Here is a 25,986-nt window from a genome sequence, read left to right on the forward strand (position 1 = left end):
TAAGTAGGAAAACTACCATAGTTTGACAGTGTCATTAAAAAGATGTTAAATACATGAGAAAAATAGGAAAGATTATTGAAAGAGAAAACTTAGAACTTGAAAAAAATTAAACTGTAATATCACACGAAAAATGCCACAATAAAAAATAAATAAATCTTGTCCCCACAGTCATCTGCAAGGGACTTTCATTTAGGAATTATTTAATAACTAATTCTTTCTCAAAACTCTGTTGCTGCTATTATGACTTATTTTTACGTTTCTTTTCCAAATAAAAATTTCAACATCTGAAGAACTCAAACTAAAGTATATCAACAGAGCAGCAACTCACTTTATGAGGGCAGCCTACCCAAAGAGAGACAGAAAAAGAGAGTGAATACATGCTGGCAGGCAGGGGGAGGGGAGGGTGGGTTAGTCCCATAGCAGATTGTGGTCCCTTATATGGTCATATTTGATTCACTGCCAGGAACAGCAATTGAAAGAAAATGTAACAAATCAGCTTCTCAATTACATTAACAAAGGTTTCAGCTTCCTATGTACAGTACTTTTAAGGCTCCTCTGTGTTCTAGCTCTGAAGGTCAATGAGCATTCCCATGAATCTTTGTGTGTTTATATCAAAAGTACAATGTGAACTTTGGCAAAAGAGGTGGCTCTGGGTTAGCTGGGCTTTTTAGGTAGTTACTGTAAATACAATTGAAAGCTAGCTAATTTTACACTATTGCTAAAGAATTAAAGAACACATTTGTAAATCGCATCCAAAGACTCAGAAGTGATCCCAGAGAGAGTTGTGAAAGTAGAGATTTCTCTTTTGCACCCATAACCGCTCTTAGTTTTCTCCCATCTTCCTTAGGGCATCTTCCACATGTCTGCAGGGTCCTTGTGAACTCAGTCAGCCCCAGGCTACATTAGCCTCCCCCAGGCCAACTATTTGCTGCAGACCTGTACCTGTCCACACTCACTCCCTGCAAATCCACTTTCAGAGAACTGCCTCATTAGGAAGCAGCTGATCAATCAATAATCTAAGAAGCAAATAAATAAAAGAATACACCTTCCTGTGACATCTACTTCATGAAGGAAAACATGTCTTATGCGTAGGAAGTGGTGTGATTTCTGTTATCAGGCCCAGGCCTCTCGGGGAGAGGTTTTTTGGGCGGTGAGGTCTTGGAATTTAGGTTAATTAAAAGGTATTTTTGAAAGTATTAAATTTTTTGTAGATGAGGATGACTATGGCTAGAAATAGTTCGAGAGTAATTAAGGTCTAATGTCTCTCCAGTTACAGCTATGAGAGAAGACGCAAATATTTTCCAATGAGACGTAAACTGTTGCACAAGTGGGCCCTGATAACATTTCTACATAAATGTGTATTTATTTCTTAGGGGTCTGTTTGAGATCTGGAGAGATAAATAAGGCAGTAAATGTGTTAGAGTCCACAATTCATGTTTATTGTTGGAAGTGTCCAAAGATCTTACAAATAACAGGCTTTAGAGCAGAAAAGGACTGGCACCATTCCTCTTTGCCCTTTGAGTAAAGAACTTAAAACTTTAAGAAGTTAAAGTTTAACGTCAAACCTTGTTTTTTCACCCTTGACAGATCTGTGGGTATTATGAGTTGGGTTTTGAAGGGACCAAGTATAGTTCAGAGTGAATCAGTACTCAGCTCAGAGTTCCATGGGCCTGGCCAGCACCTACCATCTGCTCTGTCTATCCCTGGAGGTTTTGGTGCGCTCTGATTTTTTTTCATTCTTCTTAGAAGGTCAAAAAGAGGTGCCTCAATTAGAAATATGCTTTTTAAGAGTACGTTAATTCAAGGAATACTTGCATTCTCCTACATAAACGAAAATTGCAGCATATATCAATTGCCCATGTGACTAGGCAAATTGTACAACTAAGACATACTAAATTAGGTATAATTCTTAAGTTTAAAACAGGTAAAGAGAAATAAGAATGATGAAATCAATGGTAACAATCTCCTGTGAGTGTCAGAATACTTATGTTATCTACTGTTTGCCGTTGACATTTACTGTGTCCTCCTCTGCTTTGCTATTTGTCTTTTAAATCTTTTTTATCTTTTAAGGATTGAATGGAAATCTCCTTTCCTATGATGATTTCCCTAATCCTTTTAGGAAGAGACAATCTCACCTTCCTAGGAAGACCTTTTTTAATATGGCAGCCAAAGAAAGTTGACACGGAAAACTAAAGAACACTAGAGAGGCTTTGCTGAGAGCCAGAGGGCAAACGCTCCTTAGTTCTTCTTCTAACCATCACTGACTCTGCTAAAATATCACATGAAATATCTGTTAAGCTCTATGGAAAGGTCTTAGTAAACAAGATTCTTAGCTTGAGTAAGAATTTTATAAATTTAAAGAAATTTAAAATCCAAATATTTGAAGATGTTCCTTCCTACCTCATACTATTTCTTCTAGCTATCTATAAGCATTATATTTCCCATAAGATTACTCTTTCATCCTTAACAAGGCTCAGATACCTTGGAGGTTTAAAACATCAGAAATAAAAATGAAATAGGCATTAAATCTTATAATGGAATATGAAAAAGAATATATATGTATAACTGAATCACTTTGCCATGCAACAGAAATTAACACTACATTGTAAATCAACTATAAAATCAAAAAAAGGAAAAAATCTTATAATGAAATAGAAGTAGTAATTCAACTTATGCCCCTAAATAATACCTATGGATTCTTATACCATTAGAATAAAACTTTAATTTAGCATGCCTTTTTCACTTGTTTCAAACTGCAACTAAAATATTAATAATTCTTCATATTTGAATTGAACTCTACCATTTGAAAAGCTTCCACAATCACTGTCTCATGTGCATTATCTCATCTGGAAAAACATCCCTGATAGAAAGCAGGCATTTATTACTACTACATTTTTGAAGCACAGAAAATAAAGCTCAGAGAGATATTATGCTTCATCCAATGGTAACTAGCTGAGCTTGAGAAGGAAATGTGGTCTCAGCCGTTCTCCTGGCCCATTTCCCTCCCCTTTTTTAGCTCCATGTTTGCTTAAGGTTAGGCTAGCCTCCTCTTTGTTACAGCGGGTCAGTTTGAAGAACAATCAGAATTCTCTCTTCTTAACATTTGTAGAGATGCTGGCTGCCAGTCAGGCTGTCTACTACAGAGATTTAATTTTTAAATTTAAATTGTTTTCTAGATTTTTAAAAAACAATGTGAAAAGCTTTGAACAAGTATACCTAGTAGTGTTGTTTTCTTCCCCCATTAAATAAAAGTTTTGAAAGTCTGGTATTTAAAACTATGTTCATTCATCCTTGCTCTCCCACACAGCAGTGCTAGCAACATGGAAGGTTTTTTTCGTTTTTGTTTTTTTTTGGCCACAGGATCTTGATTCCCCAACAAGGGATCTAACCGTGCTCCTGCAGTGGAAGCACAAAGCCTTAACCTCTGGACCACCAGGGAAGTCCCAGAAGGTTTTTATTTAGTATTTTTAATCCTGCACCTGAGAATGCATACCTATTAAATTTGTATCTTGTGATGCATTTTTAAGCCAAATCACTTGATAGAACCAAGAAACCCAGTACACATTAGCGCAGTTCTGGCATCATGATGAAGAGGAAAATTATCGTCAGTCTTGGAAACTATTCCTTACCTAGGGCTAAAAGAAGCAACAAGAATCTATAACTTCCCGTGAGAGGCACCGGTTATGACGAAAAATAAAGGCTTTTAAGCTTATTGTACTTTCTTGTTATTGCAGTTTCTTAAATTTGTTCCACATCTGTCAAACTTAGATAATACTTTTCTTTCTAGGAGTAATATAAAAAAAAATAGTAATAGCTACTATTTATTAAGGACCACTTCATGTAACATTAATAATCTATGAGGTATCTTATTAGTGTTCCCATGTTACAAGTTAGAATATTAAGGTTTAGAAAATCAGGATTCATCCAGAAAGTGCAACTTCAGAGTTTAACCACAAGTCTCTTTGCTCCCTGTAAGGTAATTATACTGACGTAGAGTAAAACCATCAGTACAGGTGACACTAACAAGAGGAAAAAAATTCAAGCAGAATTCTATGAAAATGTACAGATATAGAAGTCCTTATCCAGAGAACAGAAAGTTCCTATTTTTTTCTTTTCTATTACTGATCCCTTCACCAATCCTTGTATGAAGAAAGAAACAAGCAGCTTACAGAGTTCCTTCTCATGAGTCGGAAGGGTCCCAGAATCTACACACCTGAAATGGAATTACTAAGAAATATAGGCTAGCATAGGGCCTAGGACAGAGTCAGCACCTAATAGGTCTGGTCCTTTTTTACTTTGCAGTGGCTACTCTCCACCCCATAACTGCTCCAGTCCTACTCAGAAACAAGCAATTCCACACCATGAGGAATTTTTAGTTTTGAAGAGTTGATTCTAATAGATTTAATCTATGTTTAAAGAAGCATTTGCCAAATCCCACCTTAGCATAAGTATGTGGCCTCCCTCACCAGAACAAAGAAGCAGCAGAGAAAACTCTTCCCTCTCCCCCACTGCCCCCGAGATGATGCTTCTAATAATAAAACAAAAAATAGAGATAAGGATTAAGATGTTCAGGCAATAAGATTTCAATGACGTATGTTTCATATTCGCAAAGACCTGATGGTATTGATTATGATTGGTCCTGAACCTAAGGATCTCAGACTAAAAGATGATGGACATTGGGTAAAAAATTCATGTTTTTTTCTGAGGCCCCAATAAACCTATTTTAGATGACCTTTTAAAATGTTCATGTTCTTGGCCACTTCCTGGTCACCTCCAATCATCCTTACTTCACACACAAAGCCAATATTTCCTTGGCCCACTCATTGTTCCAATGAGATAATGCAACTTTTCCTCAACACCTTTAGATTCTGCTGAGTTCTCCTGTTTTTTTGCAGCTGTCTGCATTCAACTCTGCCAAGAAGACTTTTTTTTTTTTAATGGAGCCTGTCTGTTTACTTGTAAGGCAAATGAGGAAGCTGTGTTGCCTACAAGAGCCTCAGACATTGGTTAAGAGTTTCTTCATCCAAGAGGACCTATTCTTCAGCCAGAAGAAAAGAACAGAAAAATTAAAGCCTTCCCCTAAATTTACTGAACCCAAAGATCACAAACTGGTATCCCACTAGCTACATCCAAGATTGTGTTGTTTGGTCCAATAAATCTTTTAACCTTCTGAAATACTTGCCAACATTTTGAAAGCAAGGGATTACACACAAACACCCAGATTTCGGCATCTCTCAAAAAATCAGAAAAGCTAAGCCTACATTTGTGCATAGCAACAATCAGTTGGAGCTTAATAGGTCTGTGCCTTTTAGCGACAGCACTCTAAATCATCACAGCCTTACTTGGCTTACTTCGCACTTTTATATTACTTGCCTGAATTGTAAGTTAGTTCGACTGTAAGACCCCTGCTAACCCATGTTGTCTTGACCATATCTCTGTCGGATGATTCTGTCTTTCATCTCTTAAATTTTGCTGGGGAGTACTGTGGGAGGAGAAGTATACTGGTTTATAAAAGTCTCATAACAAACTATATGATAGATAGCTCTTACCTCTATGTTTTCTGATGGGGAAACTGATGATTACAGATAAGAGTTGCACAAAGTTATACAACTAAGTCCATGGCTTAACGAGGATTCCAACCAGGTTTTCTGACCCCAAGCCCAGCCTTATCTCCAGTAAACTATAGTTCCCATTGACCAGCAAAGCTATAAGAACCAAATGTCCACAAGAATCAACACGTATCCTAACATACAATTTATATTTAGAAACTAGTGAGCTGAAATGTTCTGTAAAGCGAAGGAGGAATTAGGTCTTCCTTGACAAGGAGTGAACTGAGGCTTTGCACAACTGCATAGAGAAACGCTGGACTGGGAGCTGGGGGAGACAGGGGTGCAGACCCCTCTACGACACTCACTCACATGGTCACGTGAAAAGGTCGCCTGTTCATTCTGTGCCTCATGTGTGCTCAACATTTTATCACAGAATCTGGACATAAGTGACAGCATCCCCTGTTCAGAGCCTGTCACCTCTGTCACTCTGCTACCCCTAAATGCTCTCTTCCTTCTCCCTCATCCCCCTTGTCCCGCAAGTCCACATTTTCTGACTCCCACATTTCCCTGGTTTTTCTGTCATAACTCCATTTTGTCCATCTGAAGTAGAGCAGCCCGCTGGAAAGTGAGTGTTTAGAGATGAATAGAGAGAACGCGTTTATTATAGAGAATGCACTGTATCTAGATGAAGGGTGTTGCTATGGGCCATTTGCTACAATGCATAACTTTTAAAGCAGATTCATCAAATTCTTATGGAATCATGAACAAAACTCCTTATTATTAACAAACCATTCATTTTTAAGGTTAAATAGTTTACAAGTCTGTATTATATAATCAGATTGGTGATTTCAGCCATTGAACATATAGATAGGGAGAAGATGACTCAGTGAAGGTCTGAAATGGGTACATTTATAAATCATACATATATATGGTAAGTCATATCTCACAAACACAGAACCTTCTATGTCAGGGTTTCTGGTTCCTTCCAAGACACGAGTGAAATTAAAAGTACTCAGCCACCATGTATGTTAAGTACAGCATTTCTCCATGCTTGATATTCTTCAGTTCTGCAAATGATTTGGGTTAGTAAAATGATGAGGAGGAAGGTATTTCATTTGGCTGACTGTAACTGAAACTCTACTACAGTGCCTAACCAAATAAGGTTTTTCCTCACAAAACAGTACAATTTGGAATTAGTCAGGTTCCACGATGATATAAATGTCCCAGGCTCTTTCTTGCCTTCACTTTTTTTAAAAATAAATTTATTTATTTATTTATGGCTGCGTTGGGTCTTCATTGCTGAGCTTGGGCTTCCTCTAGTTGCCGCGAGCGGGGGCTCCTCTTCGTTGCAGTGCCCGGGCTTCTCACTGCGGTGGCTTCTCTTGTTGCTGAGCGCGGCCTCTAGGCGCGCGGGCTTCAGCAGTTGCGGTGCACAGGCTCTAGAGCGCAGGCTCAGTAGTTGTGGCACACGGGCTTAGTTGCTCCGAGGCATGTGGGATCTTCCCAGACCAGGGCTCAAACCCGTGTCCCTTACATTGGCAGGTGGATTCTTAACCACTGCACCACCAGGGAAGTCCTGGCTATTCACTTTTATGGCTGCAAAATAGTTGCTTCACCTCCAGCCTCTCATCCATTTCCCAGGCAGGAGGAGTAAGAAGAGAAATCATGAGGAAGAACGGGGTAGCACTTATTCCAAAAAAATCCCAAAACTTTCACAGAAATTTCCCATTTATAACTTTACTTACATCTCAGTGGCAGAAACTGTATCAGATAGTCTTCATATTGCACAGGAGTTCAGGAAATAGTTCTTCAACTGGGCATATTGTCACTTTAAATGAAGTCTAAGTTTCATTAAGGAAGGAGGAAGACCAGATTTGGGGTAGGCAACTTATACAGAACTCCTTCCCTGGGCCCATAGAATATGGTTTCCTGGAGCTCAGTCTAGTGGAACAGAAACAGGTAATGGGCAGATGCAACCCAGGTATTATAGGCTGTGATGAAATCATAATTCAGGTCGCAATGCACACTCCTGAATGGAGAAGATCCAGAGTCCATTTCCTGAATTTAGCCCACATGGAAGGCATATGTACTCAGTTGGCGGAAACAGCTCTTCTTTATTTGCGAGGATTACACTTGCTAGTGACAAACTCCCCAATCTGAGTAGCCAGTCACATGTACTTTCAGTTACTCCCTTCCTTGGCAGCACTTTGACCTCATGGAAGCTACTAGGGAAGCCCCTGGGTTGATGGCCCTGTGTCTCTCCTCCTGGCATCACTGCTTCCAAGATCTGTAGGTCAGCAGAAACCAAATGTATTAGTTAGCATACAAATGCAGACACATGCAACAGAGGACAGAGGATTTAAACAAAGTACAACTTTCTCTTTCACGTAACAGGCAGATGGTCTAGGAGGATGGCAGTTCTGTTCTATGCAGGCATGCGGGACCCAGACTTCTATCTTGTTGCTCCATCCACACTTTCTGTGTGGTACAAAATCACTCATCTTCCAAGCAGCAGGATGAAGGAACAAGGTGAAGAAGAGCTTGCCTCCTAGCTTTAAGAACCAAAAGGAAGCAGCAATTATTTCTTCTCTTATCCCATTTGTTGGAACTTAGTCACATGGCCACACATAACACCAAAGGAAAATGTAATCTTTCTTTTGAGCTGCTATGTCGCTAGCTAAAAAACTGGGGTTCCTATTACTGTGAGAGAAAGGAGAACATTGAGAGCACTGGGAAACAATTGACAGTGTTCACCGTACTCAGCTACAAAGCAGAGGAACTCAGGGATTCTCATTGCTATGGTCCCATAATTATTGTTTCAATTATTATTGTTACACAGACTGTGTCAAAATTTGGTGGCTTAAAAGGATTCATTAATTTTCATGATTTTACGTGTGTCAGGACTTGGGCAAGTGAGTTCTTCTGTTCACGGTTGTTTTCTGGGGTCACACAGAGCTGGCTGGAGCAAGTGACGGTGCTTCTTCACAGCACAGTGAGTGGCTGGCTTCCCCAAGCTGGCCCAGAGCTGGCAAAGCACATCTACCATGTTCTATTCGTCAAGGTGAGTCATAGGCTAGCCAAGATTTAGGAGGAGGATGACTTGCTCCAGTTCTTGATGGGTGGAGAGGCATGTACTTACAGGGAGGGAAGGAATGCGTGGTGAAGACTGTCTGCCACTCCTGCAAGACTACTTACCACACTCACCAAACATAATTTGGAATTTTGATTCTTTCTGCCCCTCCTTTCCCTCACCCCCTACAACTGTAACAGGTAGAAGTTAGAGGCGAGATGGTCCTTAAGTCATTCCCCACTGTTTTCATTAAGTTTCATTATCACTAAGAAAAGCAACTCTTTTAAAGCTTTAAGGGCATTTGGTTTATTTAAAGCAATGTTTCTCACCTAAACAGACCTTATAGCTATGTATTTATTTTTTAACATATATTAAGAAAAAATGGCTAACACATCAAAACCATATTTCATAAAGATTGCCACGACAAAACTAAAAATAAAATCTAGTAGTAAATCTAGTAGCAAAGCCCAGCTCTGCCACCTTTGGCAGTTTCACTCACTCTACAACCCCTGAGCTTTGTGCTTCACACCACTCAACACTCCCTGAGTAGAGGGAAGACTGACCTGCCCCTGGAGTCCTGGAGAGGCCCACCATGGAAGAGAGAATGACAGGGCCCTTCAGTTCTGCAATGGCCAGAAAATTTTTTCTGGCACAAGGATCTTGTGAGTTCACAAAGCCGAAGAAAGGCCACCTCCTCAGCTTCTAGGTCATAACTTGGCCCCAGGCAACAGACGGACACTGGGGTCTAAATGCTCTGCAACTCCCACTGGACCCTCATTATGACTTTCCCCTAGGTACGTCCACGGTCTCTTTGAGCATTTCCTCATCAAGTAGGCACAGCAGTAGGCTGGCCTGAGCTTTTAAGCTTAGTCAGCTGAGCCTCATTCCTTAGGTCAAGCTGTCCCCAAGTCAAACTCCACTCCCACCTTCAGAGTCGACCCTTGGTTCTGACAGACACTATTGCCACAACTTGTAGCTACCATGTACACAGCAGCATTTGCAGCACTTGGTACTCTTGGTATTGGGAGGAGATGGGTCAACTGTGGGGCTGAAATTTGAGAGTTTGATCGTATCTATGGACCCTCTTCCTGAGGGGAAAAACATGCATATACACAGACAAACTAGGGAGTTTACAGCCTCCCCATCCCCTGAATTCCATCCTTGAAACCCAGGTTAAAGCCCCTGATTTAATGGGCAGCATGAAGCAATCAGTCTCTAAGCATTGCTGCTAGTCAGTGCCTGCAGGGCTCCCCAAAAGAGGAATGGCTCAGGCCAGGTGTGTCTACATCACCATGCCTACTAACCAGTTCCAACCACTAAATGTGCCCGGGGCTTTTGGCTACTTCTTTCAGCCTTGGTAACTTTGCTCGTTGGTAGTATTGCTGATCCTTCCCCAGCACCCTACAGACATCTGCACCACATACGAATCCCCTAAATTACTCATTGAAAACAGTGACCATGTCATGTCACTTCGACCTCTGGAATGAATCATTCCCTTGGTCTGGCCCTGTTTGTCTTCTCTAGGGTTGATGTAACATTGCCTCCTCAGCTTGCAGGGGCCAACACACACGCAACACAACGCTCAACCTCCGTTCTGGTCTTCCTAGAGGTAAATCTGATCACATCGTTCTCCCTAAGCCCTCTGTACCACCTCAGATTGGCCCTCATGCAATCAACCCTGCTCATTTGTACCTCATCCTATCCTCCCACGATCTCGTGCCAATATATCAGTGCAAGCACTCGACTTCCCAGCTACTTAGAACTAGCTTTAATCCACGAGAAACCCCAATCAACTTTAAGTCTCTGGGTCTTTGCTCCCTTCGTTCCGTGTTGATGCTCCATCCTTTAAGGTCGACTTAGGATGTTTCCCTTCATATGTAAAACCTTTCACAATTTGTGCCCCTAACACACTTACCTCATTTGTACTGCTGTTTTTAATTCCTGTCTCTCTCCCTTATTGAGCTCTGAACTCCTTGAGAACAAAGATCATTCCTAGTTTTTTAAAATGGTGAGCAATTAGAACAGTGCTTGGCACTATGTTAGTTGAAAGGATGAAGACATGAAAAAAGAATAAGTGCAGGTCATCCCAGCCCTCTCCTATCCTCCACTCTATTCCTTCCCTCAGCGCATCCCCTCTATGAGTCCCTTCCTCTGTACAAGGTGCGATCCCACCTGACTGCAGAGCCCTGCTCCCTTCAGCTTCTCAGTTCATCCATACTTAGCTGGATGATGGCATTGTGCATCCAGGTTCAATCATCCACACTTCTTTCTCGGCATCCAATGTATATACTTTTTCATCGCCTCTGCCATCTCCTGGATTCGGAATAGTGCCCTATCTCTCTACCCCTATAACACTCAATACTTACTCTTTTTAGCATTTCATTATATTACATTTCATTGACTTTTATTTATCTGTTATTCCACTAAACCATGGTCCTCCTGAAAGGAAGAATAATGTCTAATTTACTTAGGCGCTCCAATGACTTGCATAGGTCCTGGTGCTCAGTGATTGTCTTTAGATATTTGTCTAAACTCCCATTTAATTGTTCTAGTTCCTCTGTGAAATCCTGACAAATGGTGAGTCATCCCGATGCACTTAAACACTGTGAAAGAAAGCTGTTTGTTGAGTTCTATTTTTTGAAGAGCTAGTGATAAAACTTTTTGTTTTAACCTTTCTATCATTTTTTTCTGATTTCTTCTAAGGGGTCTTATTTTTGACTTTTGGAATAATAAGACATAAGTGCTGTCTCTTCTTGCCCTTAGATCTCCCCAAAGCGCTCACTGAAAGTTCCACTATACCAGTGCTTTTCATACTGTAGTGTTGATACAAATGATCTTTCGATCTCATTAAAATGTAGATTTCTGCTTCAGAAGGTCTGAGATTCTGCATTTCTAAATAGCTCTTGGATGGTCTGAAGGTTACAAGTGGCGCAGCAACACTCTGGTCTTAAACAATTTTCACAGAATAGGGCGTGAATGCCTCCACCTCACCGTCTTCATCTTTCTTCTGGGTAAGGTTGAGTTTGCCAAAGACCTCTTTCAAATATGGTGGCATTTGAAGTTTTACCACACTCCACTTGGTGTAGTAAAAAAGTGGTTCATTGTAAAGAGTACCGGATTTTAAATAAGGACACGTGGGCTTGAGTCCAAGCTCTGCCACTACCAACTATTTGACCTATGGTAAGTTGGAGAAAATAACCTTTCAGTCTCAGTTTTCTTTTCTTAAAAAAAAATTGACATCCAATAGCTACGTCCAGTAGTTGGAAGGATCAGAGGATCATGTAACAGTGTAAGGGAGACCATCAGATTTGTGGCTGTGTACCATGTTTTTGGAGCCATTATTTAACTTCTGTTATTGCAGTTTAAGGTTTCACTGGTTCTTTTGCCATTTACATCGAGAGTTGCAAAATCAACTATCAAACACCTAAAATCTTTAAAAATTATTATTATCCAGTAATATCTACTAGGTACAAGGCACTGGGCTAGATCTTTTATACCTATTTTTCAGAAATTTTCACACACCAAAAAGAAAAATAAATTTTTTTCTTCCTTTTTTTAATAGCCAAGGCTGGCTGAATATTACTTTTTGGCTTCTGTTCCATGTGTACCCATCAGGGAAGACATCCTTCCTCAGAGGATATCCTTTTCAGATAAAGTTAGACTTTTTAAAGGTCAAAGCATATGACAAGTTGCCCTCCCCACACACCTAAAAATTAGTGGTCAGGTCACAGCAGAGAGAGAATTCCAGGATTCTGCTGAAAACATGTTGATATGGCCCTGAGTTTTCTAATTAGCGATATGAGAGATTTAGACTAAGTCATTTCCAAATCTTGCTCTCAAAAGCCCTAAGGATTCCAGGAGATGCCAAAAGCTGTGGGCCTGGATGGGGGAAGGGAAAACATTCCCTAACACATGTAGATGCACACACTAGCAGCTTAGCTCGTATCTGTTTAACATATTGGGTTCCAAGCATGATTTATTTGAAGAAATAATTCTGCTTTAGTTGCTCCAAAAATGTTTGAGAGCCATTTGAACTGTAGTTGCTACGGCAACTTATGACTCATTCATTCTGTGAAAAATCTGCTTGTCCATAGATATGTAACTTAGTGAATATCAAAATCCATGGTGAGTATTGGGAGATATATGTTATTATTTTCCTTTCTCTAGCCCAGGCTGACCCAGGGACTCTTTTTTAGTAGATTGGCTGCTGGTAATTTGGAAAGGTAGAATGTTTCAGATAACTTATTTCTACTAAAAGGCAGAGTCCTGCTGAATGCCATGCTTGGCTCACTGACCCTAAACACCCAGCAACAGCATTTGTAAGTATTCAATCAGTATTTTGGGGATTTGTGTTCCCAAGGGTATCCCATATGAAGAGGTTTCAAATGTTCTCATCTACATCTTTTTTTTTTTTATATATAGGAAGAATTGCTGTGTAAGAAACTTAGAAAAGATTTTTGCTTCTTGATTTTTGGCTGTGCAAAATTTCAATTTTAAGAACTCAACTTCTCTGGCCCAAGAAATTCAACTAAGTTGAATTTAGTAAATTTAGTATAGCTTAATTTTCAAAATTTGGGGTTATTTTGTATTTAATGGTTTAAAAAATTGAGTTCTTCAACATCACTCCCAAATCATCCAGCTTAATTCAAGTATTTACAGTTCTAGCAGTGAGAAGATCAAATCGTGCATAATCTCTATCCTTAAGAACATACAGTGTTCATGGGGGAAGGGTATGTTTTCTCCATTATAACTCCAAGGTAGAACCATGTATTCAGAGGGTGTTAAAGAACGAGTTCCACTACTCCTGGGCAAGGAGACACATATACAAAAACAACACAAGCCTACAACTGCATTCTCTAAATTCTAGAAATGTTTATATGATTGTTCCTTTGTTAACGAATTCATTCATTTAAAGAAAGGGGCTGACCCTACTGTAGACCAAGCTGTGATCTACTGCCTGGACTCAGCGATGAACAGGCAACATGTCCCATATACAGAACACAATTTAGGGGGAAACAAGTAAAAGTATTTAAATCTTGAATAAAAGTAACTTAAATTCCAAAAAGGAAATAAGGTGTCCCCAGTACATGTCACTATCTTGTGGCTACTTTTTGTACTGTTTTAATTTTTTACATTATTAACTAAACTTTAGATTTTATTTGGACATCACCAGTTTTTCCATTTATGTCTTCTTGCCTTTCCTGGATGTAATCCAGGGGTCCAGTCTCCCAAGTCTCCTCTGATCTGTGAGTTTCTCACTATTTTCTTGTCTTTCATGACCTTGACAATCTTGAGAAGTACTGGCCTAGTATCTATACTGTAGAATGTCCCCTATCTGGATGTGTCTGATTTTTTTTTTTTTTTTTCTCTAATGATTAGACTGGAGTTATGGATTTTGGGAAAAAAACCCACAGAGGTGATATGTTCTTCTCATCACATCATATTACGGGGTACAAGACAACCACATGATATCACTGATAATGTTAACTTTTATCAATCGGTTAAGATCCTGTCTGCCAGGCTTCTCCTCTGTAAAGGTACAATAGTTTTTCTGAACTTTTCTTTTTAGAAGCTAGTCATTAAGTCTAGCGCATCCTCAAATGGGGAAGGGTTAAACTTTAATCCCTAGAGGAAAGGGTAATAAAATTCTAATGGTTATTTGAAATTCTTCTCTAAAGAATATTTGCCTCTTCTCTCCTTAAAATAGGAGAGAAATATAAATATAAATATAAATAAATGAAATTTATTGCCATTTCCTTATATCAGTGTGGATTCATGGATATTTTATACTTTGGATTATAATCCGATTATCCAATACTACATGACTTATTTTGTTGCTCAAATCATTCCAGCTTTGCCTGTTAGGAGATGGCTTGTTTTCATTATTTCTAAAATATCAGTTATAAGAGATTCCATCTAGGTCAGTTCCTTCTAACCCAATACTCTCAAACAGTAGCTGATCCACAATGATCTCTATTACCTATCCTAACAGTTCTTTCCTGCTTAATCATACTGGAATTTATTCACATTAATACCTTTTTATCTCAACAGGTCTTTGTCATGAATTTATTGCTTCTCCTCTTGATATTGAAGAAAGTTACAATCCATTTGAACAAATCAGGTTGTATGCCCAATGGTCCTGTTATTAAGCTGTCAGGCTTAGTTTTTGCAAGGATTTGTTACACTCTAATAATCCATTTAGCAACACAAAATAAATACACGATTCCCTTTTTTTTGATGAAGAAAAGCAAAATTTTAGCTAGAAGTCAAACAGTGACCAAAAGGGTCATAAAACTAATAAAAATCTAAGGGGATTATTTGTATGTTGATGCTTCTTCCATGGCACATTTGTAAACTTTCACAGACTTATTTTCAGGTAAGCCTGCATACCTATTTTTTTGATAATTTGTTTATGGTCTGTTTGCTTCTCTTTCCTGTAGACACTTGCATTATTAACATTTTCTTGATCTTTCATAATGCCAATTTCTCGGGAAAAGGTCCAATTATCAGGATCTAAAAGTTATCAATTCTGCTATGATTTTCTCCATTCAGCCACACCCAAAATGACCATTCACAGTACCTGAAACTTTGTTTTTTTTCTATATGAGTCCAAGATAGCTGCCCTCCAACACACTGGGTCTTCAAGTACAAGGACTAAATTAAAATGTGCTTACATAGTTTATTTTTAAAGTAATTTAAAATACAGTGTAAACATACATTAAAGATACTGTGGCAATTTAGATATGGAATAACATGAAGTTATTTACATGTTTGTATATGTATGTGTGCATATATATACATGAAGTGCAGATAAATACAAGACACTACAAAATAAACAAAAAATTCAATATGATAATTTACTGACAATCATTTTCATCATATTTATTACTTAATTTGTTATGTTAATGGCTGTAGACAAATTCCTAATACTGAAATATGTCATCTAAATATTTAGCTTTTATATAAACTATAGTACCTCAAATTTAACAGTATATAAATAAGATTCAAATTAAAAAACAAAACAAAACAAAAAACAGTCGTCTTCCCTGCCACACTCCTTATTTATTTGTAAAGGCTTCAGCTCAGAGTTCAAAAAGACTCTTGAAATCACAGCCCTCAATATGTGATATCTCAGCTTTTAAGCATACATCATGACTGAAGATACAGAGGCAGATATAAAATCTCTAACCGCCATATAAAAAACAATGCACAGTTTTAATCTAAGAGGCAGTGGATTCAAGTCCAGGTTGGGCTCTGGAAGGGTAAAGACCATGGGAAACATTGCCAAGAGATGGTAAAAGGGAAAAAAGTGATCATCTAATTAAGGTGGGGTAGGCACTCTCCCCAACACTGAAGGTCCTCACGTGGCCCTGAACATGACCATTGTGGATGATAGAGGATATTTATGTTTGTGATAACCATAAATGGCCCTGCCTTTTGAGACTCCTCAGCAAGCACACAGACTCCATTTTCTCCCTATGGCACCAAGAAAGGAATGTTCAACCTCTGAACCTGGCATCTCTCCCATGAGTGCCAAGGAAAGAGTATAACCTGTTGGGTTCCCTAAGTCATGAAACAGCTTCTAAACTTTGGTCTAGAATATGTGCATCAGTTTTCTGTCTGTGGCTTGCTGTGAGTGCTATCAACTTACTTGACATCTGTTATTTAAAACAGTGAATGCAACTGCCTGAAAAAAAGTGAAAAATCCTATTTGTTGATCTGATCCTCTAAAAGTCCATGTCATTCATAAGTGTGAATTTGTCTGAGGTCACTACCACATAGATTTGAGGCACAGAGATACTGGTGACAACGAACAGATACAGTGAATATGGTTAGGAGATGTGAGACTCGTTGAGAAATACCTGAATTAAGTCTGTGGATCAACGGGAGACAGGCAGGATACAGACTACTCAGAAGTTTATTCAATAGATTATTCACTTGGAAAAAGTGTTTTGATTTTGGAAGGTAACCAAACAAGGTAGGAGGGAAAAGTAAACAGCAATTTCTACCCTAAGTGGGAAAATTTTACTAAAGAGGAAAATAACTTCTAGACAATAATCATGTCTCTGCCTTTTTTCTTTACCAGGGGATATGACTTTAGGGTCCAATTCCCTGATTTTAGGACATAGTAACAGCTGCAAATTACAAATGTATTGTAAAACCAAAGAATAAAATCTCTTCCTAAATTGGTCCACCTCCTCTAACTTCAGTCAATAAAGTACAAATCAAGATGGGGTTCTAAATAATTAAGGCATCCCAAATACATAATTGGGGGGGCATACTAAAAATTGAAGTTGTTTGAAGAAAGGCTCTGAGGGACTCTTCTAAATCAGCATCCATGTGAATGATATCCTCTGCACATCAGACACGGACAGACCTGAAGATGAGGCTGGGAGCGAAGAGGTCAGCAGGTGCTGTCTCCACAGGACTGCAGTGCCAGATTTAGTTTCCTTACATCATGGTGGATTTTTAGGAGGCATGCCACAATATGTAAAATCAATTATCACAGAATAGGAATAAACTCCAAATCATTATGTCTCCTACTACAAATCATTATGTCTCCTACTTTTGCTATTTGAGATCCTGGATAGTTTGGGATTGTAAGGTGCAATTAAAAAAAAAAATCTCCACCCTTCCTGAAAGAGCCATCAAATGAGCCACTGTTGGGAAGCCTGACTATGCCCATTCACAGTGCAAGGCACAGAGAGCCAACACAACTGGTAAAACCACTCTTGTCTAACAAGGAGAAACGGCAATTTCCTCATACTTCACAGACTTTAGAGGAATACAAAGATTATTTCACTGCTCAGACATTTACACACAACACAAAAAGCCTTCAGTTAACTGACTAGCTCCTATAAGTTGGTGGCATTACAGCACAACAAAAGTCACCTGTAATATACGTAAAAGTTTTGTACTCGACGATTTTTTCACATAACAGAAGAGATGATTGACTTGGACTCATCAGTCTCACTCTCATACTGATTATACTGTCAGCAGTGATTAGGGCACCCACGTTGTGTGTTTCAAAGGTGTGCATGTGGCATTTCTAACATATCTTTACGATGTCTCTGAAAAGCTAAGGTTTCATTATTGAAACGCTGTTATAATTTCAAACGTGATCCTCTTCTAGTGACTGGCATTACCTTCTTGTGTAATTAATATTCCATGTGATTTAGAGCACATATCCTGATTTTTCTCAATGCTCATAAATACTTTTTCTGTTGGAAACATTTCTAGGGAAAAGCAGCTTCAGTCTATCCCTAGCATATGGCCATGTCTTGCTCCCACACACAATCAATATGAAGAAAAAAGATCATCCTCACAAATCTGTAAGATTAAAACTTCAAACAAAAGCACAATTTGAACAAGCATTTTTGTAGCTTGTTTCAAAAAAGGGACCATATCAAGTACTGCCACAATATATGCCTCATGATGAGAAAGGAGAGGGGCCTCATGCCCATGTCTTTAACAGCAAATGCTTTAATTCCTCACTGAGCATCTGTGGAATTAGCTCACAGACAACTCAGAGGCAGGAACACTCTGGCCTGTGTTAAAATAAAATGAAGGTTGAGATTTCTCTATGCAGCAGCAAGTGAAGTAGGACTTTGAATCACTTTTTGGAGTCAAGTTGGTCTTTTTGAAAGAAAAATCAATTTGCCTTAAGAGGCTCTAATTTAATAGGATGCCAGATGCTTGCAAGGGTGCTTTAACTGAGGGTGTTGTAGACTAAGGGACTGGTCCACTAGAGAGATCACCTCTGTTCCAGCAGAGGGTAGTCAGGGTGTCAGCAATGCAATTACTATTACTAAGGGCCACCAAGGATCCAGAGACAAAGAAGCTCTAGCAACACAAAATTATAGTGTAAAAAATCAACACTAGCAGGTAAAAAAAAAGGAGACAAATGTATCAGATTTTTTCATTATATTACTAATTTTTACAACATTAAATATTTTTCATTCCTTTATTTCAATGCACTGATATTTCTTTCTGGTTGTGATTCTGCCTACTGTTATTCTCTTTACCTTTAAATCCTAATCCATTATTCCATTTTTAATTTTAAAAGTGTAAATGCTCCAAGGCATAGTTGTATATGTGTGTGTGTATAATTTAACCTATTGACTCTAGAAACATTAATTTAAAGTAGAAGAGATTGAGATTACAGATCATAATATCACGTAAAAAGAACTGTCTACAGTCAATACCTGAGTGTCTGTACAGTGAGGAACTCTGAAGTAAGAAGTTAAATACTGTGGCCAAGGGGGCCAGTGCTGTGGCAGCTGATGGCAGGGAACCAGCTTTTTGGAATCTTGAGAAGAAAGGCTCTTTGCCATATGCAGATATGTATAGAAATAATATGAGGATTATTAAAATAGAAATAATAGAAATAATGATTGATGAATGATCAGATGTTGATGGTAAATATAAATGGATAGTAAACACCTATTTCTATGCTCTATAAATTCAGTGAAATTCCTAATAAAGGCTGTAAATTGAAAGGCATAACAGAAAATTATGTATGACTTTATTCCTGCTAAAGATGATGAAACAATTACGATCTCTGGCTCAAAATAATTTAAGAATCTTGTACCTTTATGTTTAGATTATGTTTCAACTAAGCGTAGACTTTAGAAGGCATAGTGTCCCTACCACTGTCTTAAAACAGCATCTTTATCATTTGTAGGACAATTTCTCAAAAGCCAAAATTAGATATCAATAAAATACTTTGACACTTTACAGAGTTACAAGTAGAATTTAAGTTGTATGCCTGTGTACTGCACTTTTACATTGTTTTCCTATTACTGTAATTATACATTTGTGATACCCCTATAATGCTACTAGCAGAGGATATGTGCATATGATTTATCAGTATTTATATGTTAATGGAATAAAATTTTAAAATCTCAAAGTTATAAAGATAGTTTTACACATCCTCTAAACCAGGGGTCAGCAAACCATGACCCATGAGTCAAATTTGGCCTGTCACCTGTTTGCGTATGGCCCATCAGCTAAAACATTTCTATTTTTAAATGGAATTTTAAAAGTCAAAGAAGCTTAATATTTCATGACACGTGATAATCATGATTTTCAAATTTCAGTGTCCTGAAAGAAAGCGGTATTGGTACACAGCCGCAGCCATTTACATGTTGTCTACGGCTGCTTTCTGCTACAATGGCAGAGTGGAGTAGTGTGATGGAGACCACACGACCTGTTAAGCCCAAAATATTTATTATCAGGCCCTTACGGAAATAGTTTGCTGAATCCTGCTCTAAGCCCAGAGAAGGCATCTGGAATGCTGGATAGAATGTTTACAGTGGAATCAGTGTATGACATATTTGGTTTCATTTACAGACATCATATACATTACTCATTACTGCTTTTGAATATTATCATCTACTTGGTAAACAAATAAAAATAAACCTATGTTAAAAAAACTCCTTATTTCCTTGAAATGTTTAGGACCAGCAAAACAATCATATATAAAAGTAGTATATTTTTAAGAAAAAATAATAAATGAACAATTTAAATTACATTTTTTAGTAATGATTTCAAAGTTTCTCAGAGAACACCAGACAGTAAAGGGCAGATCTCAAAAGTCTTATAGCAGATTTCTGGTTTCCAAATTTCTGGGATATAGTACTTAACACAGTATTTGAGATTCTATAATTATTATGAAAGAGACATTGTGGAGAGTTACTTTTCCAAAAAAGAAAAGGGGGGTGGGGAGGGGAGGATAAGCTATTTTAAAATATGAAACGAGCCAAAATTAAAAAGAATGGCAAACAATTTAAACATTTTTTCCCTTTCCATTAATAGGGAGCTACATAGTCTGCTGGTGTAAAACTTGGTAGAAATTGACTGTTTTCATTTTAACAGGCTGATCCCCATATCTGTGTCAGATAAAATCATAGCACTTATTATTTGTTACCATGGATACCATGAAGATACTGCCATCCACTAAAAAGTATTAGAGGAAGACAACATAATTTTCTGGGACGAGTCCTGTTTTGCCTTCATAAGTTGCCTTCAACCATCCTGGTTCCACTGATGGGTACACTGGCAAAAATTAAAATACATAAAGAAATATCACTCAGTCAACATTAGCTTCAAATAATTCTATACACAAATGGGTAAAAACCCACATCAGATTGTATGCATATACTCAAGCTGTCAAAACAGTGTCACAGCACCTGTAAAGCTGGAAATGCCTTTTGCATTTATACAATCAATCACTCTCTCTCTGACACAGGGGAGGAAACTGGGGTCTAGAGGGATTTGATGTGTTCACTTGTACAGGTATGAGAGGCTGGACTAGATTCTGAGTTTCCTGGCTTCTACTTTAGACTCCTATCGCTACACTACTCCTTCTTCCTCCTCCCCATGATGATAAACTTAAGCAAAGGGAATGGGTGTACTTACCATTAGAAAATATCGCTCCCTGTGGGAAGGAAAGCTCATGGCTGTGCTCTGCTTTACAGGAGTACATAGCTTTGGCTTGGCTGAAAGAGCAAAAGACAATTTGTGAAAACCACAACGCTCAAGTATATTTATACTTAAAACTATTCTTAAAAAAAGATACTGGTTTTAGTTATAAGTGAAGCATGATATACATAATGTGCACACGTAAGTGTGCATAAGTGCATTTCACAAAGTGAACACATTTGTGTAACCAGAGAACACTGACAGCACAACCCAAAGCCTTTCTTGTGCTTCCAGGCAATGCCCCCAAGGGTAATCACCTGACTTATAACAAACAAAATAAGCTGGTTTTGAAGAACACTATTATTTGTTAGTATTCTGCTAAATAGGCTATTTTTCAGCTCTATAGAGGTTCTTAGGTACCTTAAAGCCCTATATATTTATTTGCCACTTTAATTTCAGACTATCAGAGGTGAGATCCACAAATTAAAAGGTCTACAGGGTATGGTAAATAAACTAAGTGGGCATGAAATAAGAAAAACAATAGGATAAGTTGATGATAAATGGCAACCAACAACAGCCTCACTGTCAGGGAGACATGGGAACATGTCTTTGTAAATCAGAGTATACCCATCTCTTAAAAAGGGAAGCCAGGGGGCTTCCCTGGTGGCGCAGTGGTTGGGAATCTGCCTGCTAGTGCAGGGGACACGGGTTCGAGCCCTGGTCTGGGAAGATCCCACATGCCACGGAGCAACTGGGCCCGTGAGCCACAATTGCTGAGCCTGCCTGTGCTCCGCAACAAGAGAGGCCGCGATGGTGAGAGGCCTGCTCACCGCGATGAGGAGTGGTCCCCACTTGCCGCAACTAGAGAAAGCCCTCACGCAGAAACGAAGACTCAACACAGTCATAAATAAATAAATAAATAAATAAATAAAAGAACGTGAATTTCTAAAAAAAAAAAAAAAAAAAAAAAAGGGAAGCCAGCACTCAGCTCTGACCATCTGTTCTCATATGGGAGTTCAGGCTCCAAGTAGCCAGATACTCTGGTTTTTTTAAGGGAAGCCAGAATTTCAGAGTTTTATATGAGAGCTGTTTCAAACCATCAGAGCCAACATTAAAAAAGTCATCATCTGAGGAGGCTGATCAAGTCACCAATGAAGTCGCCTTTACTCTGCAACATCCAATGACCTGACTCCACCTACTTCTCACCACCTCTACCACAACCAGAGTCCAAGCCAAGATCATTTCTGGCATAGCTCACTGAATGGCTTCCTAACTTCCTAAATCCTCTGGGCTTCCTCTTCTGTCCCCTTGCAATCCATTCTATACAGAGCAGCCAGAGGGTAGTTTGAAAGGTTTTGATGATCACATGATGATCACATGATTTCCCTGAAAATAACCCTGAACTGGTTCCCAACTCTGCCCTCCATACCATATACATTCTGGCACCTGCCATAATTTCCTACATCTTTTGTACCTGCCTCTACTCACCTACTATACGTCAGTCACACCGGCCCTCTTTCTCCTCCTAAAACATGCCAAACCCATCCCCACCTCAGGGCTGGCTGGGCCTCACTCTGAGATATTTTCTTGATCTTCACTCGGCTATGGCCCTCTAGCTTATCTTAAATTTCTTGAGTTTCACTGAAGGCCAGGTCTTTCCTGACCACACACTGTAAAATAGCTGCCCAGGCAACTCTCATATTCTCCAGTTTAAAGTCTGCATGGTATTCTGGTGCCATTGTTGATATTTCTGTTGTCTTCTCCCCCAGTTAGAATGTAACCTCTGTGAACAATGCCTGATGCTTAATAGTAACTCAGTAAATATTTGCTGAATTAATGAGTTAAAAAAAAAGGGAAGATGCTCTGGACTCTTTTTCTACATGGTAAGTCCTCTTAAAGATTCAAGGCATCTTGTCTTTCCTCCCTGAGGGCCCAATCAATACTTCATCTGCAAAGAAGCATCAGCAGTATTTGCCATCTGAGGCCCTCAAAGTAACAGTGTTACATTATGATTACATTTCTCTATTGGAGCTAGACCCTGGGTCTTATCTCTAAACTTCCAGAATGAGGCTAGGTCACTTCAACTTAAAGTTCCCAAGTGGCTACCTGAAGATGGGAAAGCTTACAGAGGAAAACTATGGCCCTGCCCCCAGAGTCTATTTCACATGAGGTGAGTCTCAGGCTGTACTTTCGGAACTTTGCTAGGAGACTGCGGTAGGCACACAACACCACTTCCCAATGAAACATGGTCTAAGGAAAAATTGATGAAGTGGAGGCACCCAGAGAAGGACAAGATTTCACACTAAAGAACAGCCATGTGTTCACATGTGCGTGTGAACGTGTGCACATGGGTGTGTTGGTTGACATGGGTTGGGGGTGCGGGGAGAGGATGCTACCAAGTTATGAAGACTTCTGAGAATCAGACTATGGTGATCTTATATAGAAATGATACTAGTTTTTCCTATAAATTTTCTAGTCAAGTATAGACATTTGATCTGATATAATTTGGTGTAACTTGATCTGATATAATGTGATCAGATATCTGATATAATTGAGGGTTGCAGAGCCTTTTCTCTAAATATATGTAAAGATTTTTTAAAAAGTCAAATTTTCTAGCAGCAGTGATTTCCACCAATAATTACTGTCTTATTACTTTGAATCATTAAGATAAATTAAGACATGCATAAGGAAACAAATTCCAGAGTTATAGAAATGATTAAGATATAATAATCCTTACAATGACATAATTTTTCATACACTTTAAAATGCAACCAAATTATTTATATTAATATTTCAGACATGAGTGTTCTCCTTATAGATTTTTATGGGATTGGATGGTGAGGGAACGCATGCAGAATCATTACATTGCTAAATAAATGGATACTGTTAAATGTGTCAAAATATACAGCACAAAATAATATCTGTCATGACTTTTCAGTTATCTATGCATGTGACTAGACAGGTATAATTTTCTTCTGCTGAGCTCTGTAACTACAGGTGTTAACTCAGCAGAGAGCTTTGATGATTTAATGTAGAATTCTGTGTCAGTGAAGTTTTCTTTCCAGGTGCTAATGCTTCTTCTTTTACTGCCTTGGTGTATTGAAGAAGATGTGAAAATAACACTGTCACCTATTGAGTCTCTGTTCACAAGATTCTAATATCCTTTGAAAAGGATTTTGAGAATCCTGCTTCCTATCGCATTGGAAAGTAAGGTAATGATGCTTGCTGTCCTGAAAGCCATTTCTTCTCTTACCATTTGGAAGATGATCTGTTCACAAGCCCTATTCCTAATTCTAAACACTGTCTAATGCTGATGAGTAGACTTAAAGGTTTGACAGGGTCAGTGTGCAAAATTCTCAATACTCATCTTAATGATAAGCAAAATAAAAAATTCACCAAATCAAAATTGATATAATGTTTTCTGAAGGGCCACTTAACAATGTTAAACACACATACATACTCACTCTCTCTCACACACATTTTTTGTATGCTGAGAATTTCTCTTCTGAAGGGGGTAGGAATGCACGTCTGAGGGGAGTAGGAAGATATAGTCTAAAAGGTGCCAAAGCAGTAACATACAGAAAAACTAAAAACAAATCACCACGATCTAATTATTCATCAGTAGAGGATTTAATAAACAAAATACACCAAATCCAATGAATTATTAGGTAGCTATTATGAATTATGCTATAGAAGAAAACATGACACGAAACAGTGTCAGCATGCAAGGCAAAAATTTTACAGAAAAATTAGTCATTGGCAAGACCTCCAAACTGCCTATGACAATTCACAGTAAACACTTATAGGTAATGCAATAAACGCACATTTGCTTCTTAGTCATTGGTTGGAGATTTCTTAAAATTACTTATATTACTCTTTACTTAGGTTTTTGCCAACAAATATGAGCTGTTTCTGGCTTGGATGTCTGAGTATTGGATTTCTCAATGCTAAAAATCTCCTACAGGAGCTTGTAGAGTTAAAGTTGCTTGTGTCAAAGACAAGAATATTGCAACTCCATTAAAAAAGTGGAGTGAAAAACTGAATACCAAAGTCTTTTTAGGTTAAAATGCGTATTTTATCTATTTGCCCAACAATTCTGTTGAGCATGTACTTTCTTGGGCACCATGGTGGGAACAATACCACGAACACCAACTTCATGGGTCCTTTTCTGTGTTTATCACAGAGGAGTGGTTCTCAAAGTGCGGTCAAGGGAAATCTGGACGGAAGGGTAGGTGGGACCCTGAGAGGCACTACTCTGACAGCTAATGGAATGTGTATGAGAATCCATTTATTTCCTATTATGCCAGATATTAAGGAGATCTGCAAAAATGTAAAATAATGCCAGTTCCTGAGCTCCTGGCAGTGACCATCATTAAGGGATAGAAGCTGACTGCAGCATGGCAGGTGTATGGCAACAGCAGAGGAGGGGGCTTCTGTGTGGCCTAGCTTAGGGGAAGATAAGAAACAACTCCTGTTGTCTTAAACACATTAGAAATATGGCCTTTGGAAGAGGGAAGAGATGGGAAGGCGAGACCCTGTTATGACTTGGGGGTAGGCACATAAACTGTCTGACTTGGTTTTACAGAAAAGGGTGACCCCCCCCATATGCTGGGGGACTTGTGATCATCCAGGGGACTTGAATCATATGATGAGTTTGGATTCTGAAAGGAAACCTACATATTTCCTTGGTCCATCTTCTTTATGTAGAAATGAAGGCCAAGAGAAATGAACATTATAGCAGAGTCAGGCTAAAATCTACATCTCCTGAATGATGATCTAGTGCATATCTGGTGAATCCACTTAAATATCACTTGTAAAGTCTCAAGATAATGTCACCGAAAAATCACTTCTACTATCAATAATTGTTGACTGTTAATAAGAGTGAATAATCACACCTGCATCTTGCTATTGTCACCCATTAGTTATGAGCTTACTTTTGCTAAA

The 25,986-nt window shown here is 38.6% G+C and overlaps 1 protein-coding gene across 2 annotated transcripts in view; it reads right to left on the minus strand.

Moving 5' to 3' along the window:
- Window positions 1-7,004: 7,004 nt before the first annotated feature.
- The window catches only part of ARHGAP42 (Rho GTPase activating protein 42), a 295,441-nt gene continuing 276,459 nt past the window's right edge, over window positions 7,005-25,986 (minus strand). The window contains exons 23-24 of one of the 2 annotated variants that reach the window (XM_082409915.1): window positions 21,040-21,119; window positions 7,005-7,836 (exon numbers count right to left, since the gene is read on the minus strand). In XM_082409915.1, the coding sequence (XP_082266041.1) occupies window positions 7,775-7,836; window positions 21,040-21,119 (142 nt within the window). In that variant the 3' untranslated portion in view covers window positions 7,005-7,774. Of the gene's footprint in view, window positions 7,837-18,528; window positions 20,677-21,039; window positions 21,120-25,986 lie in introns of those variants that run through there. The other variant, XM_082409914.1, reaches the window with a different exon arrangement.

This window comes from Balaenoptera physalus (genome assembly GCF_965194825.1).
Source record: "Balaenoptera physalus genome assembly, chromosome: 10".
Lineage (NCBI taxonomy): Eukaryota > Metazoa > Chordata > Mammalia > Artiodactyla > Balaenopteridae > Balaenoptera > Balaenoptera physalus.